General features: G+C 23.7%; 1 protein-coding gene and 1 long non-coding RNA gene across 3 annotated transcripts; one reads left to right on the forward strand and one right to left on the reverse strand.

Moving 5' to 3' along the window:
• Positions 1-1,662: 1,662 nt before the first annotated feature.
• Positions 1,663-2,344, reverse strand: LOC122861135 (dolichyl-diphosphooligosaccharide--protein glycosyltransferase subunit DAD1). Its single transcript, XM_044165334.1, has 2 exons — positions 2,029-2,344; positions 1,663-1,884 (listed from the first exon to the last, which is right to left on the reverse strand). Exons 1-2 carry the CDS (start codon positions 2,231-2,233, stop codon positions 1,754-1,756), a joined length of 336 nt encoding a protein of 111 aa, XP_044021269.1. The 5' UTR covers positions 2,234-2,344; the 3' UTR covers positions 1,663-1,753.
• A 332-nt stretch (positions 2,345-2,676) lies between these two features.
• On the forward strand, positions 2,677-20,375 carry LOC122861136. Of its 2 annotated transcripts, XR_006374468.1 has the most exons (5): positions 2,677-2,904; positions 3,223-3,308; positions 3,392-3,523; positions 3,650-3,798; positions 20,176-20,375. It is a non-coding gene; the product is annotated as an uncharacterized LOC122861136 (long non-coding RNA). The 2 variants fall into 2 exon arrangements; XR_006374467.1 differs by lacking the exon at positions 20,176-20,375 and having other exon boundaries at positions 3,650-7,166.
• The last annotated feature ends 391 nt before the right edge of the window (positions 20,376-20,766 follow it).

Genomic DNA, 20,766 nt, shown 5'->3' on the forward strand with positions numbered 1-20,766 from the left:
AATAACACACCAGCTAGTAATTAATATAATTTATCATAATTATTTTTTTGCTATGTGCCAAGATTGATGATAAATAAAATCACATGAAAAATATTACTACGTATTTTACAGTTTGAAATAAAAATTATAATAATTCAACTCAGCAATTTAACTATTTTATTTTTTATTATTTTCTACACATTTTTAATTGATTTTAATTTTTGCTAAATGAACAAATATAATTTTCATGATTGGTCCATTATGATGTACGAGTCCAAAATAAAATATCAATAATTGTTGATGTTTTGTAATGATAAAAAAATAATGAAATTAATTGTTAAACTATTTTGATATAGACTTAATGAATAATTATGTATTTGAAAATAATCAAGTAATTCAGATTAATCGAATTAATATAATTATTATTAATTAATTAATATACTAGTTTATAATAATAATATAATATTAATCAATTAGAAATATAAATTGACTATTTTGTTGATAAGTTCGAAATTTTGCGCTAGTCTCCAACAAGTTTTTAAACTGTTATGGAATACTGTTATCAAAGATTTATTTTTTATTTTTATCATATTAAAATTAAACGTGTTATTTAATATCAGGCTACTTGTACTTTTATTTATAATATTATAATTTTTAATTATTAAAAAAAAAAAATATGATACAAGTACATGATTAAACAAAAGTCTGATAACTCGTATTGGATTTTTCTTTTTTGTATTTGAAAAAAAAAAGAATAAGATGATTCAAATTGTCCTCGTGAAATTTAAGAATGACAAATGTAATATGATTAATATTGATTTTTAATATTCAATATGTTCTTGTATTAATTAAGGAGTTATTCATTTTTGATCATTATCAAGTATTAATCATATTTTAAAGAAATATAAGTTTTTTTTTTTTAGATTGCTTGTGATATAAACGAAATTTGCACATTGAATTTAAAATTAATATTATGTTACTTTTATCAATAATGTAGAATTAAAAAGTTTTGTCATTTATCGAGTGAATTGGTTTTGTTTTTTTTTGTTTTTTCCAAGTTTCTTGAATGGGAATGTACTGTGTGAAAGTGAAACCAAAATAAAAAAAACAAAAGTGAATTTTTAATTACATAAATTTATTTATTGTTTTAAATGCATTAATATAATTTTTTTTTTTTTTTTTTTTTTTTGTGTTTAGGTTGAAAAAAAAAACATGAATAATGAAATTTTAATTTTTTATGAATAAAAATTTTTCTCAACATGCACTTGTTCACTGGGGTTGTGAGTAAAAGTGGTTTGCAATTTTTTTACGTTGAAAAATAACGTAAATAATTAAATTCTAATATTTAAAAAATTAAATTTTTGATATGATGTTTTTTAAACAAGAATTTAATTTCAATAAATTGGTTTTTAAATTATTTTTATTTAATATTAATTTATCATCAGACTTTTTAAATATTTTGTTTAATTCTTCATATTTTTACAATACAATTATTGTTTTTTCATATAATTATAATATTGTCGGAATGCATCAAGTTGATATTCTACAAATTTTTTTTTCAGTACAATTTATAAATAATGAATCAAGAAAAAAAAAACCAAGGTAAGTTAACTATTGAAAATTTAAAAGACAATTTCATATTTTTAATCAAGAAAAAAAGAAGAATAACAATCATTTTGAATATTTAATTTATTGTATAATTTGTTTCACCATTATATAAAAAATTGAAAAGTATTTTTTAAACAAAACATTAAATAAAATTTTGTATATATTATTAACCAATGAAATTCATGACGACAAGATGAAGAATAATATGAGCAAAAATAAAATCAGCAAATCCACGTTCTGGGCTTATTCCATTGAATTGATTTTTGTTTTGTGGATTAACTTGTAATCGAAGGCAAACTGTAACATAAAAATATAAATAATTAATATTACTCCAAATAATAATACACAAAATTTGTAGGTTAATTTCAGCTGATAAAAAAAGAGCAGTTGAATTAAATAATTTATCATTTAATAATGAGTATAAAAAATGTTTATAATTACCAGCCAAAATAAAACATGATACACATGAAATAAATCCACTGAGAAAACTATTGAAAGGAAAAGTTCCAACCAAGCAACAATAAGCAAATTGAATGACACCGGTCAAAAATATATACAGCAAATAAGCATCAATAATTTTCAGCTTTTTTCCAGTATTTTTAGCATACTCTTGCCAAAATTTTCCAACAACAGCAACCACCGACATTTTTAATATTTAAATAAATATTATTTTCCTAATAATAACACTCAATTTCTTACTATTTTTTTATTTTAATAAATAATAATACGTGTTATTGACGCGTGGCAAATTTATTGTTACGACCTCTTTCACAATAAATCTTAAATATAATAATAATAATATAATACAAAATTAATAATAGTGACGCATGAATGTTATTGTATATGTAGCACAAGTATTGTCACAATAAATTTTCTAAAAAATAATAACAATAATAATAAACAATAATAATAAATTGGAAAATGTAAGCAGCGCCACTAGTGGTAGGAATATTGATTGTTATCTGTCGGCAAAATGAGTATTTAATATTTTCACCACTCGTAGCGCTGTTGATGTTTTTAATTGTTTTAAATTTTTGATGATGACTCTTGTGAAATTATATACTTTCAATTGTAAAATAAATAAATAAAAGTGATGACGTATTGCTCTTAAAGCGGTCATTAAATCATTGAATTTAATTGTTTAATTGAGTTAATTAGTCATTTTTTTATATTAAATTGCTTTGTTAAGTCTCCGTGAATGTATTGAGTGATAAATTTTGAGTCAAAGTTTATTATTTTTGCATAAAAATGCATATTGTTGGTGGCGGTCAGACAAAGAAAAAAAAGCCGGTGAATCATGAACAAAATGGCGGACAGGTACGTTGAATATTATTATTATTTAGTTTGTGTACAAAACAATGATAGAATTATTGTAAATAAAACATAAATAAATCAAAAGACAAGAAAAAAAAAATTAATTACCTATTTGAGGTTTGCTTGATATTCTAGACAAGTGAATAAATTGATCATATTTTACAATAAATAAATATTAAAATATATCAATATCAATAAATTAACATTAAATAACAATAAAATTAACTTGTCGAGGTTCAGTTGATTGACATGTAATAAATAATTCAATATATATTATCCACAATAATTTTAATAAAATATTTTTTTTTTGAATGTTTATAGACTCCAAGAAGAGCAGCCAAAAATTATTTGCAAAATATGGTAAAACAAGTACCAAATGTATTGATGCTAATGGACAAAGAATCGTGGTAAGTAAATTTATTTTTTAATATTAAATTGTTTCTTATTTATTCGACAATTTGTTGGAATAATTTGGTGAAAAAAATTACAGGTATTCGATAGTTCAAAGCTGATCAAACAACTGAATATCAATTAAGCTTTGGCTTGATTAGTATGTCCTAATAATTCATGAAACAATTACTGTTAAAACCAAGATGACAATACAGGGTTGTGTCGAAATACAGTAAGTTTTTACAGTTGTTTTTTTAAGTTAAATAATATTCATCTAAATTGTTGATTGAATTTATCCAACAAAGTTGATTGTTCATTCAATGTTTTAATAATTTCGTTTACTTTTTTTTTGTTACAGTGAATGTAGTGAGATTAAAGTGGCCAAAGTATTTGTGGTGTGCTGATAAAGAGATCACGATGTAAAGAATCATTTTAACAATTAATTGGCTGTTTAGTCATGATGATTAAGAAAAAAGCAAAAGATGCTAATGGTGATGGTGATGCAAGGTATGTTGGTATTAGTTTTTTCTTCAGCAAATGGTTTGGAAATCAATCAAACCATTTGATAATTTTATTATGAAATCCTTTCAATCAGTAAATATTTATGAAAATATGATTGAAGGTATTTCATAGTAAATTTTGATTCAACTAAACCATCAAAAAAAATTAACCACAATAATGGAAAGATCAAAATGAATTGTGTGGATGGTTTTGTTAATAATGCATTGCATTTAAAGAAATACAAAAATAGAAAATTAAAATTCTATTATCTTGCGTTATGATTGAATTATCAAAGCCGATTATTAAACGGTGCGTTGCGTTGATTTAAAGATAAATAATTAAAACGCGTAATTTGATAAATTTATAATTTGTGAAAGAAGAAAAAACTGGAAAATTAATTAAAATGAAAAAATAATGCTGAGGAAAAAACAAGATAAAATATTAAGAACCACAAGATGCTCATAAAAAAATAGTACCAACCCTTGGATCAGACAAATCGACTTATTTATTAAACAAGAAGATAATAATGCAAAGAAGAATTTATGTGATAAGCCTTCATCAACAAAAATATTCGTCACTTTTCAATATTAAAAAAAAATAAGGCCAACGAATGAAAGTACAACCAGATGTTGATGATATGGGACATCCTGTTGACGTAGCTTGTCAACAAAATTTATCGGTGGATCCTGTAAAGTACCCAGCCCACATTATTGTTGTAAATAAATTTTTTTGAAATTGTTTTTATGACACCTGCAACCTGGACTACTTGACAATGATAAATTAACATTACAAATTTACTTATTTACATTATTAAAACGATGAAATGTTTTATAAACTTTGACAAGTTTGTAAATGTTTTTGGCATCAATAGAAATGGTCAGCTGCTTTATGTTAATTATCTTTTGATTTCTCAATAATAATAAATTCTTGAGGATTGAAAATTACTTGTCATCAACAAGTGAAGATGATTGTCTTGCTGGTGATGGCTATCCTCAGAGGATATTTGCTTTATTGAACTTTGGCTTGTTCAAAATGAGCTACAACTGTGTTAGCTGATAAAAATATATATTCTGTTTGAATGAGGTACTCTGTTTGTGTATGACTTTATTTAGCAATTGAATAGACAGTCATCATTTAAAATAGAATTACATTCGTCCATTAATTTTCTTGTTAATTATGAATCATAAAAATAAATTACTTTACAAATAAAACAATCAATCTTGAAATAAAACAAAATAATTTCATAGAAAAAACTCATCAATTTTCTTGTAGCTTTCAACAATGAAATGAAATATCAAACAATAAGAATTTTTCACATTTAGTATAATACAACAGTCACATAAATTCATCAAAGGTTTTTTCTTGTTTTTTTTTTATTTTTTTTCATCGTTAATTTTTGATTGTAGTTTCGTGAACAACTTCCGTTACGTAAACGTGTGTAAATTTCTTTACAAAGAATAAATAATTTTCATTGGTGTATTTAAAAGATGCATATACAGTAGTATGCATGAATTCGGTACCGCAAAATTTGTGAATTATGTTGTATCAGGAAGTCGAGTCTGGCTTGCGAATAAATCGAAAAAATAAAAAACACAAAAAAGCATAATAAAAACGGTATACAGTTGTTTGTCAGGTGAGCAATGAAGAGTACCATTGAGTAGGTTTATAAATAACAATGAAAAAAAAAAAGGAACTAATAATTTTTAATATTTTTTTGATCCAGAGTAAAATTGAACATGAAATATCAACTTTTTCATGGCATTTTTTTTTTGTTCAATGAAAATTAAGTGCACACATCATCGCGTGCGACTATCATCAGAAAATATCAAACACATTTTTAATAATAAATAGAACAATGATCTATATTTAAAAAAAAAGATAATTTTATTTAAATATATTTTTTTTCTTATCTCAATCTTATTTTTCATAAATAATTATTATATTTGCATATAAATTATTATTTTTTTTTATTATTTGTTTAAATTTTATCTATATAATATACCAATACATTTTTTTTTTGCCTCGAAAGTTCTTTAACAATAAAATCGGAAGTGCATTGCGCATTTACGGCGAAACGGTACACTTAACCCGAGTTCGTTGATGTACTGTACATAATTTTTACGGGGTCACAGTAGCGCATCGAAATATTTTACTGATTGACGTAGATATGCTTCAGCGTGTATGTCGTTCCTCTTTGACTCCCTCTTGTCCTTTTTCCCGCTTCTCATTTTTTTTACACTCGAAAACCCTACAACTTGTTGTTTTTTTATTTTATTTTTTTAACGTCCACCAATGTTCTCATCCTTCTATACATTGCCTTCATGTATATATACGAACAACTGATCGTAATCTAATTGCAAAAACACAAAACTTAAAAAATAAAATAAACACATAAAATAAAAAAGTAAAAATCTCGGTGCAATACACATGCAACATTCATAAATTAACTGTAATTATTTTAGTATGCAAACGCTCAACTGTGTTGGCTTATCTGCAATGTTAATTTTGGAAACGTGGATGCTTAAAAGATCCTCGTCAAATTGATCATATTTAAATAGGTGTGGTAAATTTTAATCTATAACTATTTTTTAAAACCGTTATGGTATTATTGATATAAAATCGGCTTTAAATCAATTTTTTTTTAAATTTTTTTGACTTGTCATTTTAGTGAAATCAGTAGTTATTAAATTAACATTGTAAATTAAATTTTTTTTTTTTAAAACGGGTATTTGGATTATATTTAAAAATGAATTAATTTTTTAAATATTTTAATCTTTTAATAATTTATTTTTATATTAATTTCGTAATATTTAATATAAATATTAAAATTTAAGCTTTTCTTATTTATTTTTTTTACTTTTGTTTATAATATTAAAAATAAATTTGCTGCATGAAAATACTTTATGTATTTTTATTTTATTTATTTTTTTGTTGAAAGATAATTAATATTATATCGAGTTGTAAAGAACAAGTTAATGATTTATATAGTTAGCTGGAAAATAATTCACGTTGAAAAATGAACTTTGATAAAACTTTGATATTATTATTTGGAAATATTTGATAAAAGTATGTATATAGTTGACTGAAATTGATCAGTATTAATTATAGATTCCATGCTAAATATTTAATCAGAATGGCATTTGATTAATTAAATTATATCAAAGGCGGTGATATTGATTCAATCATGTCAAAGTGAACTATTTAATTTTGAATCACCACATATTACATCTGAAGCATTTCACAATAAGTGCCACTATTGTTATCATTATTATTTAAAAATAATAAATAATCATTATTATTATTATTTTACTTTTTATATGCAACGTTGAGATAAAAAGAAAAAATAATAATATAAATTTGAATTGAACAAAAAAGTCGATACTTTAGTTTTTTTTTTGCCTCGATGTTTTTTTGGCTTAAAAATAAGGTTTTTTAAAAAAATTACAGAATGAATTATCATAAAAGTTACATGAATAATTTGATAAGATTCTTGTAAATATAAAAATTTTATAATATCACTGATATTTACGCAAAATAAATTTTAAATTGTGTGTTAAACAAACGGAAGTGTCAAGTCTTTTTCAACTCACGTGATGCATGTCTCGACGAAACGACTTGAGTACGCATAAAAACAAAAAAAAAATAAAATAAAAGCAAATAAAAAATAATTAAGATAAAAATAATAAAAAAAAAAAAAAAAAAAAAAATGGGCATGACGAGACGAATGCGTGAAAATTAATGCAAAATTACAGACATATACCGTATCGTCAACAAGCGTGACAATTTTGGCCCCACGTCTCGTTTCGTTGAAATTTTTTTGAATTTTTCACATCCGCGATATTGTTAAGAAAGCAACACTATATATATACAGACAAAATTCATGACATGATGTGCATACAATGAAATTGAACTTGTTTCTGGGAACCAAGTGGGCCCTACCACGAATTTTTTAAAGACCCTTGAATTACCTGCGGAAGTCATTTTAAGGTATTACCTTTAATTATACCACTCCCACTTGCAACAAAATAGTCTCAATTTTATATGTATTTATATGTTTTTATATATATACATATTATTTTGCCCGGATTTCCGATCTTTGCCTGGTAACAAATAAAAACTTGCTTTATAACTTTAAGATATATATCAAATCCAATTGATATTTTAAAATTATTCTCCTATAATGAATTGAAATATTTTATTTTATTTTTTCAATTTCAATATTTATTTATTTAAATTGTTATTATATATAAATATACAATAAAAATTATGAAAGAAATTAAAATCTGCAATGAAACAAGAAAAAAAAACATAAAAATTATTTATGTAAATTATTATTATTATTATTATAAAAATAACTTGATAATTTAAATTTTAATAAATATTTTAGTTTCATTTTATGATTATTTCAATTTTAATCATGACTCAGAAATATTATTATATTTTGATACGTGCGGAAAGAGACGAGTTTGATATCATCACCCTACTCTGTTTTGTATTGTATACCTTTACATACATGCTCTTTCATCAGATGACCTATTTTAATATATATTTTAATACAAGTACAAATATCGCGTGTTGTGACTCATCATCAGGAATTTAACGCTATTTTTTTACGGTATATATAGATGAAGATTAAAAATAAACAATTGACAGAAAATAATCAAAGATTAGGAAAAAAAAATAATAATAATTTTAAAAAAATGATAAAAATAAATATAAACATATAAGAGAGAAAAGAAAATATTTTTTTAAAGATAAAAAAATGAAAGAAAAGAAACGAAATGAAGAAGACCATTAAAATGAGAACCTGAGTCAACCAAGCGCAATTCAAAAGTATATATAACAGAAGTGGAGACACACGAGGGATATATAGTAAAAAAAAAAAATAAAAAAAATATAAAAAATGGTTGGGGTGAAGGGTAGAACACGTTGCTTTCACGCTGAGAACACGCTCGGTCGACCATCCTCGACAAAATCGTATGTAAAGGACGAAGATGGGTCGCCCCGATACATACATAACGCGAATCATTATTTTCCTGCATCTAAAATAGCCTGGCGTTCTTTCAACTCGAGCATTTTTGCAATATATATAAAATACCTTTAAAAAAATTCATGAAAAAAAATAAATTAAATATATTAATTTAATTTTTGTTTTATTGTTCGATTGATTAATTTGTTTTGGTGGGATTAGTAAAATTAAATTTTCTATTGTTAATCGTGATATATAATTGACAATGAAATTGGAATGTGTCAAAGCTTTGAAGAAAATTAATCAATGTTGAGTATGTAGAATCAGTTAAATGGAATTTGATGTTCAAATTTATATTGAGAATATATTGTGTGTTGTATTAAAATACAAGGAGAATGTACAATTGTATCACACTGGTGTAATCCAGTATCTTGATATATTCGAGACATGTGTCTCTGATGATTCGTCAATACTTTGATGCCATACTGAGCAATGTAACAAGGTGTTTTTTTGATTGATTTAATCATCCATTTGTAGAATCATAGTACCTTTAATCATTTATATATTTAAAAAATATAAAAAATATACATCATCTCACCTTGATGCTGCCATCTTGAGATATTTTTTTTTTTCATTTATCATTTCATCAATCAGACATATGTTATTCAATAAATTATTCTCCAGTGTCATCTGTATGTGCATTCACAAAAATAAACTGGAATCAATGACCTTTTATATTCTGTAAATTGTCTAATCGAAATTTCGAAAAAAAACAAATTTAACATTTTCTTTAACTTATTTATCAAATTTTAAAAGCAATGAACATTAGAAAGAAAAATTTTCAAGACAGACCAACAGAAAATGAATAATTTAATCCTTAAAAAAATAGACATATTATTATTATTATTTGTAGAAAAAAAAAACATTATTTACCAAATTGATTTCAAGGCCACAGAAGGCTTTAGAAATGTTTTTTTTTTTTCTATTTTTATTTTCTTTATTATATCTTCAGGATTTTAGAGGATTTTTTTCTGGGTTCAATGTGTGCATTGGCACAGGACACTTGAAATAAAAAAAAAAAATATATATATGATGGAGGTTTGTGAATGAGAAAGAATGAGAAGATGAAAAGAATACGATAGAGGCCATTCACCGGTCCATCTTACCCTTTTGCTTTTTAAAAAATTTTATTTATTTTTCATTTATTCGAGAGATCTTGGAAGCGATTGAGTGAGATAGAAATTGAGAGACACAAATGATTCAGGATTCTGTAAGAATAAAAAGAAAAAAAAAAATGAATAAAAACGAGGGTTGACTTGGTTTCTTTCAGTGCGGTATCACGTGAAAAATGATCTTTAAAAATATTCTGTATATAGCCACGTGAAAAATAGTCGTTTTTTGGGTCCAGTATACATGTGTGTGTGTTTTGCTGGTTGCATTTTGTATATTAAAATAAATTTAAAATATCCAGGACACATAAAACATTCATGCAAGATGAAAAACTCGAGGAAAAAAAAAATACCATCAAAGATATTTGAAGTGTAAAGAATCAACCAAAGACTTATTATTTTCTCGTCAAACTACTATGAAAATAAAAAAAAAAAAATGATTAAATATACCAAAGTGAGAAAATTATATACAAATAAATAAAACAACACCTTCAAAATAACAGAATTTGTTATCATTGATAATATATCATGATTTATTTATGGATTTATTTAATTTTTTTATGCGTTAGTAAAATGTCTAGCCGAGGTCGACTACCCTCTGTCGTTCACCTTTCTATATACATTTACCTCATCCCTTAATTTTTTCGTGTATACCTCACACACAACACCGCACAACCAAAAGGTATAATTCTGAATACATATATATATTTGTGTGTACACATATATCTGGACATATAAAATATTCCCAGTGCACGCGAATTTGCAGTTTTTTCTATTTTTTTTTTATTTTCATTATACATACACTCATCCAAGTTACCTTTTTCATTCTCGTACTCTGGAATTCTTTTCCACGTGCCTGTATACATTGCTAGTTCAAATAAAATTTCTAAACTCGTATCAATGAGCACCCTTTTACATTTTATATATCAATAGAATGAAAAAAAAAATATGTTTTTATCGAATAAATGTTTGAAAAATTTTAAAAATTCAATTTGTATATTGAATGTTTTTTTTTTTTTTTTTTTACATTTAAAATTTTGTTTATTATGAATTTATTAATTAGTTATTGGTTAACAAATATGTTGGGGAGGTTTTTTTTTTTATTGATTTTACAAAAATTCAATGAGTTGCGAGTAGTTTTCTTGTATATTTTTGGGAAAGTTTAAAAATTTTTTTTTTTTCATATTAAAGAAGATGTCTGAGTGTTTTCAGGGTTATATTTAAAAATTCATAATTTTAAATTACTTAATTTCTCAATTATATTGCACTTTAATTATTAGAAATTAAATTTTTATTTTATTTTTTAATTTAAATATAAAAAACTTTTTTTCTAAAAAAAATTTGTTTGATGTCAAAACAAAAAAAAAAAAGAGCTTTTTTACTTTTGCGCTGTTAAAATTTGAATGAGAAAAGATGAATAAAATAAAATACAAAGTAACGAGTTGTTGTTATTGAAAAAAAGTAACAAATTTTTTTTGTTTTTATTATAATTTTTTTTTAAACATTATGAAGGAACACCCAGGAACCACCACACGGTGTCAGATGACCCACGCGCGCGGGCTACACGTTTTGCATTCAGGAACGATAATGCCTGAAGGTTTTTTTTTTATTTTATAATGTTCCTCTTTACAGCTCATGCAACCATCCTTTTTTACTTACCTATCACTTTGCTCGTTGATGTTTCTTGACAAGGATGAAACGTAAAATTCATTAGTACCTTGAATTTACAAATTTTATTTTTTTTAATTTTTATTATTCACGTTGAGTGATAACTATCATGTAAATTATTATTATTATTATTATTATTGCTTTTTTCAAATTAAATTATATAAATTAAATAATCAATAATTTTTATTTCCTATTTTTTATAAATAATAATAATTTTTCAATTTTTAAATATTTTAAAATAGATATTTTTCATTTCATAAATGTATATGTTTTTTCTTTGAAATTTCAATATCAATTTATTTAAAGTTTAATAAAAAAAAAAAATAAAATAATGAAAATCATAAGTATATAATAAAAAAGAAAATAAAATTTGAATTTTTTTTCATTTTAAATTGAATCAAGGTCGTTTTAAGATTTACGAAACTTAAATTATCTTGACTTTTCGATTCAATAATATATCTTGGTATATAACTATATATTTAAGTAAAAAAAAAAAAAAAAAAATTGCACACTCCACATTTAGCTTGTGGAATTTTCTGGAATACTTAATCCAGTAGATTTGCGTTTGAGGTAAAATACGCGGGCGTTTGCAAAACTTTTGTGAATGTATATGGAAAATGGGTTGAGATTTTCCACAGATAAATGCACGAGTATATCTATAGATATATATCTATTTTTTTTTTTTCTTTACATACACACGTACAGTATCATAGGTACTTTGTGAATTTTTCACTCTTTTGCACTTGAATGAGCCATCAAAGAAAATGCGATTCCTAAATTTTATTTTTTTTTATACAGATAAAAAAGAAAATCCAAAATAAAAAAAAATTATTTCTAATCCTGCATGGTGGTTTTTTTAAAAAAAATAAATTACTGTTGATGGAACTGTAAATTCAACGTGAATAGAATTAAAATCTTGTACCCCAAGAAAGTAAAAATAAATGAGGATATTATTTATTTATTTTTTTTATTTCAAGGAAATTGAATTTTTTTTAATAAAAAAATAATAAAATAAAGTAATAATAATAACAACAACAATGATAATATAAAACAACAAAAAAAAAAAAATTTTTTTTTAAATTCCGTGAATGAAATTTTAACGGATGTGGTTTTACTTTAAATTTTTTTTTAAAATTAAATTGTATATGACAATTGGAAAATATCTGATGAGTAGCACGAATATATCTGTATATAATTATTTTTATTTATTTATTTTTTTACACAACACAGTGTTCTTGATATGAATAATAATGTTGACTATTAGTATTTCTCACTATGTACTACTGTGTGTGTATTTTTTTTATTTCAAAAATATTTACCGTTAAAGTTTCACAGGGAGCTAGCAAAAAGACCTTTACTTCAAGATAATATTCATATATAAATTAAAACAATAAATTAATAATAATAAAGTACAAAACAGAAAAGTAAAAAAAAAAAAAAAAAAATAGGTGAGATTTTATGTATACGTTTGGCTTAAAAGTTTAGTGGTATTAAATTGAACAACAATATATGCATGTATGTGATTTGCTTACATACTAATCTGACATGTTTATGGTGTTGTAGATTGTGAACTATAGACCACGTGTTTTGAATAAATACTTGCATTATATTTTGTCGGTAAACTGAAAGGGTTTAAAATTATATTTATTAATACACCCGTTTTAGAATGATGACATAATATTTGCAATCAATTTATCAAAAAAAAATACTATAAATATTTTTATTTATTCAAAAAAATTAAGACAAACTTTATCTAAATAATTTCTAATAAATTAAATTAAAGTTATATACATTGAGTTTGAAATTAAATTATAAATGAATTTAAATGAAAAAAATTAAGGAAATATTCATGTGTCATGTAGATGAGAGTTCAAGGTTGTTGTTTTATTAAAATATATTAAATATAAATATAGGAAATGAGTTGATGACTCATATGAAAGTTCTTAATTTTATTATTCATCGATTGACCTAAATAAACGTATTTATGATAAATTGTGTATATCAATATATGTATATTAAATGTGAAAAACTATATACATGCAAACTATAGTATAAACATGCATAAATAAAATAGAAAAAAGTGCTATATGTTTATTTGTGTGTGTTTGTGTGTAAGATGAATCGACCACAGGCATGCATATGTCCAGGAGTTTGGCAATTGCACACACGCCAACCCCTTCACTGAGTCACTTATAAATATGTGAGTCATTGCACGCCGACAGACACATTTGTAAGTATATTGCTCCTTCAAATCATTATTGTTATGTTGATGAAAATGAGGCCGCAAGCGACGTTGTCGTTGTTGTCAGTAAAATTAAATATAGACATACATTTTAATGACTAATAAATTAAACAATACCTTTTTTTTTTTTTTTTTTTTTTGATGAACCATATATTTATCAGTAAATTATAAACGATAAAACAATTAATAATTATTTAAAATAAAAATTTAACATTGGATTTTTATTGATATTAATTAATTCCTTTCCTAATATATAAAAAGGACAAACATCATCGGTCTTTCGGACATTTGATTGGTCATTGTTTTTTTCTCACTTACTTTCATACAAATTTCTTTCTGTTTGCCTTTTTCTATTATTTTTTTATAGAGTAAACAAAATTTTTTTTGATATTTTTTATATTTTTTTTTTTAAAATTGACATATTAAGCTAGCACAACTTTTTTAATAATCATCGGATCTCGATGCAATTGGGCTTAAAATTTTGTGCGAATTATGTGTTTTTTATGTGTGAAAAAATAAATTTGAAAGAAAATTTTTTTTTTATTTTTTACATTTTTCTAAAAAATTCAAATATTAAGCTAGCACAACTTTCTCAGTAATCATCGGATCTCGATGCAATTGGGCTTGAAATTTTGTGCGAATTATGTGTTTTTTATGTGTGAAGAAATAAATTTGAAAGAAAATTTTTTTAAATATTTTCTATATTTTTTTTAGAAATTGACATATTAAGCTAGCACAACTTTTTTAATAATCATCGGATATCGATGCAATTGGGCTTAAAATTTTGTGCGAATTATGTGTTTTTTATGTGTAAAGAAATAAATTTGAAAGAAAATTTTTTTTTTATTTTTTACATTTTTTTACATTTTTTTAAAAAATTCAAATATTGAGCTAGCACAACTTTTTTAATAATCATCGAATCTCGATGCAATTGGGCTTAAAATTTTGTGCAAATTATGTGTTTTTTATGTGTGAAGAAATAAATTTGAAAGAAAATTTTTTTATTTATTTTTTACATTTTTTTTAAAAATTGACATATTAAGCTAGCACAACTTTTTTAATAATCATCGGATCTTAATGCAATTGGGCTCAAAATTTTGTGCGAATTATGTGTTTTTTATGTGTGAAGAAATAATTCAAAAACAAAATTTTTTTAAATATTTTTTTTTAAAATTGACACATTAAGGTAGCACAACTTTTTCAGTAAACATTCAATCTTGATGTTATTAGACTAAAAATTACGTGTGAATTATGTGTGATTTATGTGTAAATAAATAAATTAAAAAAATTTTTCGTCAATTTATTCATTCTTTTTTTTTTTTTATGATAATACTTGTGTTTATAAAATCAATGAACAATGAACCTTTTAGAAGGTATAGATACAGGCGCGCGTAGCGCGCCAATGTGCTCGTATATATAAAAAGGACAAACATCATCGGTCTTCTGGACATTTGATTGATCATTGTTTTTCTTTCACTTACTCTCATATGAATTTCTTTCTGTTTGCCTCTTTCTATTATTTTTTTATTTATTTCGTTCGTAAAATAATTGAGTCAAAAATGTATTGGTAAATGTAGAAAAAAGTCAATTGAAAAAATAAAAAAAAAATTAGATAAAAAAGTGTATTTGCAAATGAAAAAAATGAATTTTGAATTAAAATTTTATTTTTTTTTATTTTCGCCTTAATAATTTGCGATATGTGCTATCTCGAATCATACCAGCTGTGAGTCATTGCAACTTATGTAATTAATAATTATTTATGAGCAATTCAATCTTAATAAAATTATGTAATTCAATAAAAATTCCGATAATTCTTGATAAATAATTATATGCTGAATCATTAACATATCGTAAAAAATAAAAAATAAAAAATAAATATAAAACTGATGAAATAGTCTGATCGGGGTACCCGCACTTGAATATCATCTTGCCTTAAAAAAATATACATTGATATATTTACCATACACACATATATACCTTTAAAATTAATTTTATAAAAAATACTATACCTGCCCCTTGAATCTCATCATCGTAACGCAAGACGAGATACGGGTATATCTATATAGATGAGAAGCCTTGTCATGCAATCTTAAACATATTTTTTTACGATACCAAACACGACATTTAAAAAATATAAAATTGAAAATACACATACATAAAAAAAAAAAAAACTAGCAGATGGTGCTTTTAAACTCTTTTGATTTTTCGATCATTTACCTAACCCAAATGTAAACATTAAAAAATGAATAAAAAAAACTAATAAAAACTAGAAAATAAAAGATCATTCGTTGAGAAAAAAGTAAAAACGAATAGCGAAAAAAAAAAAAAATTATATTCTTAATTAAATTCCAAGAATCAAGAAGGTCATTTCTTCACCTGTAAAAAATATATTTCAAAAAATAATAAACCAAACTGTCCTATATGAACAGCACCTTGCAAAATATCCTGAGGCATTAAATTGAAAATAAAAAAAACTAAAAATTATTATATTTCAAAAGAAATATAGTGTATTTTTGTAAAATAGAAAAAGCTATTAAATTAATGAATTAAAAATTAAAAAATAACAAAATAGTAAAGGAAAGAAAAAAGGAAATAAAAAATATGGAAGTGGAAGTGGAAGTGATGGCTATTAACATAGACAGTGTTTAGGATGTAACACAAACACACACACATGAGTTTTGTATTAAATCCCGCGCAGGATATGACGTCATTACGCGTGTGGTCTGTCTCATAATCTTGTCAGAAAAAATGTAATGCTATTATATACTTACATATATATATAATAAAAAACAATAACAAAATACTTTTATAAAATTTAAGATGCCTCAAAAAAATATCATTTGTTACGTTATAATACCGTAACATTAATTACTGTCTTAAAAATAAATAAAATTTGGGGTACAAGTGAAAACGCATAAATAAACTCTATACGTATATTTAAAATTTTTTTCAACAGAAGGGTGACGGTCTGGTATTATTGCATTATAATTTAGCCTTATTTAATTTTTTTATTTTTTCATTCCACTTGTTTACTTTATTGTTTTTATTTATCTATTTTTTTTTACATTTAAATTCAAGTTTTCAATCGATTTTGAACAGCATATGGCAAATAAGCATCAGACAAACTTTTATATAAATATAATATTAAGATAGTTTAAAAAAATATGTAATAAATCACGTAACTAAAAAATTAAATATAAAAATAACGTACTTTTCTTGGTATTATTAGGTTTTTATAAAATTTAAAATTTAATAATATTTTAAATTATTTTTATTAACTTTTTTCTTTTTTTTTAATTGAAGCTGATAATTATTTTTTGTTTTAACTACATTTATACCGTTACTTATTGACATGAGAATATATTTATTTATATATATATAGAAAGCTCATAAAAATATATATATATATTTAAAATAATTATGTGTTTAGTGTGTGTGTGTGTTTGTGTGTAATCATCAAAAAGGCACTTGAAGTCTCACACCATTTTCAAAACACTTTAAAGTCGTTGAATCAGTGTTGTAAAATTGTATCTACATCAAGTTGCTTTCATCGTTTACTTCTATATAAGAAAGTAATATTAAGATAAGAAAAAAATAAATATAATCGTGGTGCTTATTGACATTTATGGACCAAGAAAACTGACAGTATTGATCTTCATATATATATTATATTTTTATGATCTCTTGGCTATTATTTATTGTGACAGAATATATTTTTTTTATCATCATATTTATAATGATTTTAAAAAATAATTAACATAAAAATTATATTGCTTTTTTCATAACCAATTAACAAATTATATCAGATTTAATTTTTTTATTTTTTAAACTGATTTCAACAAAGCTATAAATTATATTTATAAAAAAAAAAATCAAGCTGTAGATAAATTAGTTTATAATTTATCTAAAACTAATTTATATAATTATTTAAAGTTAATTTGAATACATAAAAATATTTATTTATTTAAAAATTAGCTAATTATATTTATGAAAATATTAACAAAAAAATTTTTATATATTTATACTTGTTAATTGTTTTAAGAACAAAAATAAAATGAATTTTTTAAATTTAATAATACTAAATATAAAATGTAAAATCAATGAAAATAAATTCGTATAATTAAATATGAGATGGGTTAATGTGATATAAAATTAATTATCGTATATTTGTGGACAATTTTATGTATATTTATATACTAAAAACATACAATTATGGAGTATATATAGATATGGGCAGATGAAAGCATCGCGTCAATCATGTTTTATTGCTTTACTATAATAGCGTGCATATACTGTGTGTCCTATGCAGAGAATTGTTAACAATCTCTATGTATATATACATGAATTGTTTTGTCTTTGTTCCTCTTATTGTCTCGTATTATTCTGCACATCGTATCATAATACAAAAGACCCATATCTACACCCTCTTTGACCCCTCACTTTCTCGCTTATCCTGTTCTTTCTGGGAGACAGGGGACAACTTAATTACCGTCAGGTCGATTACAAATCTCGTATTACATAATTAACAGGTAGCACATTGTATACATGTTTATATATTTCTATTATTTAACAAAGCTTTTTAATTTATAAATTATTATTTTGATTATCAAATTAAATCAAATAAAAATTAAAAGTTAATTGTATATTTTTCGAATAATTTTTAACAATTATTATTTGTACTTGATTTGGAATTTTTTTTTCTCCATTGTAAAGTTATATATATTATTTAAACGTTCATTTATATATAGAAGAATTTAATATGTTTAAAATGAGTCATTACTTTTTTTTTATTGTAAGTTTTATTTTAGTTAATCAATGTTTTAAAAAGTTATAAATAAAAGTATAAAAAGTAGAAATTTTAAACTCAAATGTACACGGAGAAAAATTTTCAGCAAATTTTGCTATGGCGCCATATCATTGAGGGTCTATCTTCTGACTATTCAAATATTTACTATTATGTTAACAAAAAAAAACAATTTTTGTCTTGAAAAATTAAAATGTACCATAGCAATTTATATAATGTTTTTTTTTTGCTATGTTCAGATTAAAAATTACAATGCATAAAGAAATTTTTACGAAGGCCAAATTTAAAAGTTAAAATAATCCAGCCTAAAAATTACATTGTACCATAGCAAAATATATATATATTTTTTGCTGTTATTCATAAAATTTTACGTTGTTGCTGTGGACAAAATTAAAATGATCCTCTGAAAATTTACAATAATGCCATAGTAAAATTTAATTCTCTCAGAAATCCTATAGGTGTCACTGATATATACAAAGCAACATGGTTAAAATTACAATGGGCCATGGACAAAATTAAAATGATCCTCTGAAAATTTACAATGTGCCATAGTAAAAATTTAATTCTCTTAGAAATCCTATAGGTGTCACTGATAAATACAAAGCAACATGGTTAAATTACAATGGGCCATAGCAAAGCAATGACAGACTCAGAAATGTCAACCACCCACTTTTAGCCGACCGCGCAGGCGTGTCTTTGCTTATGTTTAATGAAAAACAAACAAATGTTAGCTTTTGTAAATGTTGTTGTGGCGCAGCGGATAACGCGTAGGCATTCTGTTCGGAAGGTTTGGGGTTCAAATCCTGGTTGAGGTTAATAAATTAAAAAAATAAAATAAAAAACAAACAAATAAATAAATTATATAGATATTGACAATAAAAAAAAAAATTTTTATAATATTTTCAATAAATGGAATAAATTTTGCGTTTGACCATAACAAAAATTACTATGGTACACAAAAAAAATAATACACGCCACGATATTTATATGGCCCATATGAAAATATCATGAAACCGAAAAGATGGCGCAGCTCAGCTATGGGCCATTGTAAGTTATAAATAAAAGTATAAAAAGTAGAAATTTTAAACTCAAATGTACGTATACTTATTATGTATATAAGTTATTTTTGAACGTAAAATGTAAAGATATATATATAATTATCTTATACACCGATATACATTTGCAGAAAGAAAAAAAAAAAATCTGAAAGAATAATTTGATGAATAAAATAAACCGTCAGCAACTCTGTAATACTTTAATCGATAATTTATTTATTATTCATAGTGTCTATATGTAAACTTGATAATATTGAAAAAAAAAAAGATGAATGAATGAATAAATGAATGATTTAAAAATATATATAATTAAACCAATATAATGTTAATTGAAAAAAATATAAAAATATTATATATCAGTTATTGATTTGAAGATATAAATTTTTGTATTTTAAAAATATAACTTTATGGAAACATTTTAATGTTCAATTTTATATAACATTGTTAATTTATTATTTATTTACTTTTTTTTCCAGAAAGAAGCAGCAGTGGAAAATTAGTTAAATACATAATTTTTGAATGGTGAAAGAGGCAGTAGCACGTGATAATTCAAAGTGTTGCACCTGCAGGTTTCTTGGGCATGCTTGGGCAAGAAAACACCTGTTCATTTATACTGTTTAAATCTATCTTTCACCATTCAATGGTGGTTCCATGTATGCAGCATTATTCTGGGGCACAAATGGTGAGTCGAAAATTTTTAAATATTTATCGTAAATATACAGCCCCGTCTTTACAGTCCTCTAAATACAACATACATAAACATGTAAATAAAAAAATCGTATGGTGGCTGTCTAACCGTTAAATTATTCTGCTAAATACATGCAAAAAATTGACGTGTAAAACATGCAATTTTTTATTATTTATTCTTCTTTTTTTTTTGTATAATTAAAGTTTGTAACGAGGTAATTTGTAGAACAAAATATCTCACTAGATAGTATTTTAAAGTTGGTGTATATTAATAATTCTTATCAGCAATTTCTACAACTTACTTGATAACTACAGTGAATTTTCGAAAAAAAAAAAATGAGGAAAATTTTACTCTCAAATTTCGTACCATCTTGAATCTT

This window comes from Aphidius gifuensis, linkage group LG1 (assembly GCF_014905175.1).
Source record: "Aphidius gifuensis isolate YNYX2018 linkage group LG1, ASM1490517v1, whole genome shotgun sequence".
Lineage (NCBI taxonomy): Eukaryota > Metazoa > Arthropoda > Insecta > Hymenoptera > Braconidae > Aphidius > Aphidius gifuensis.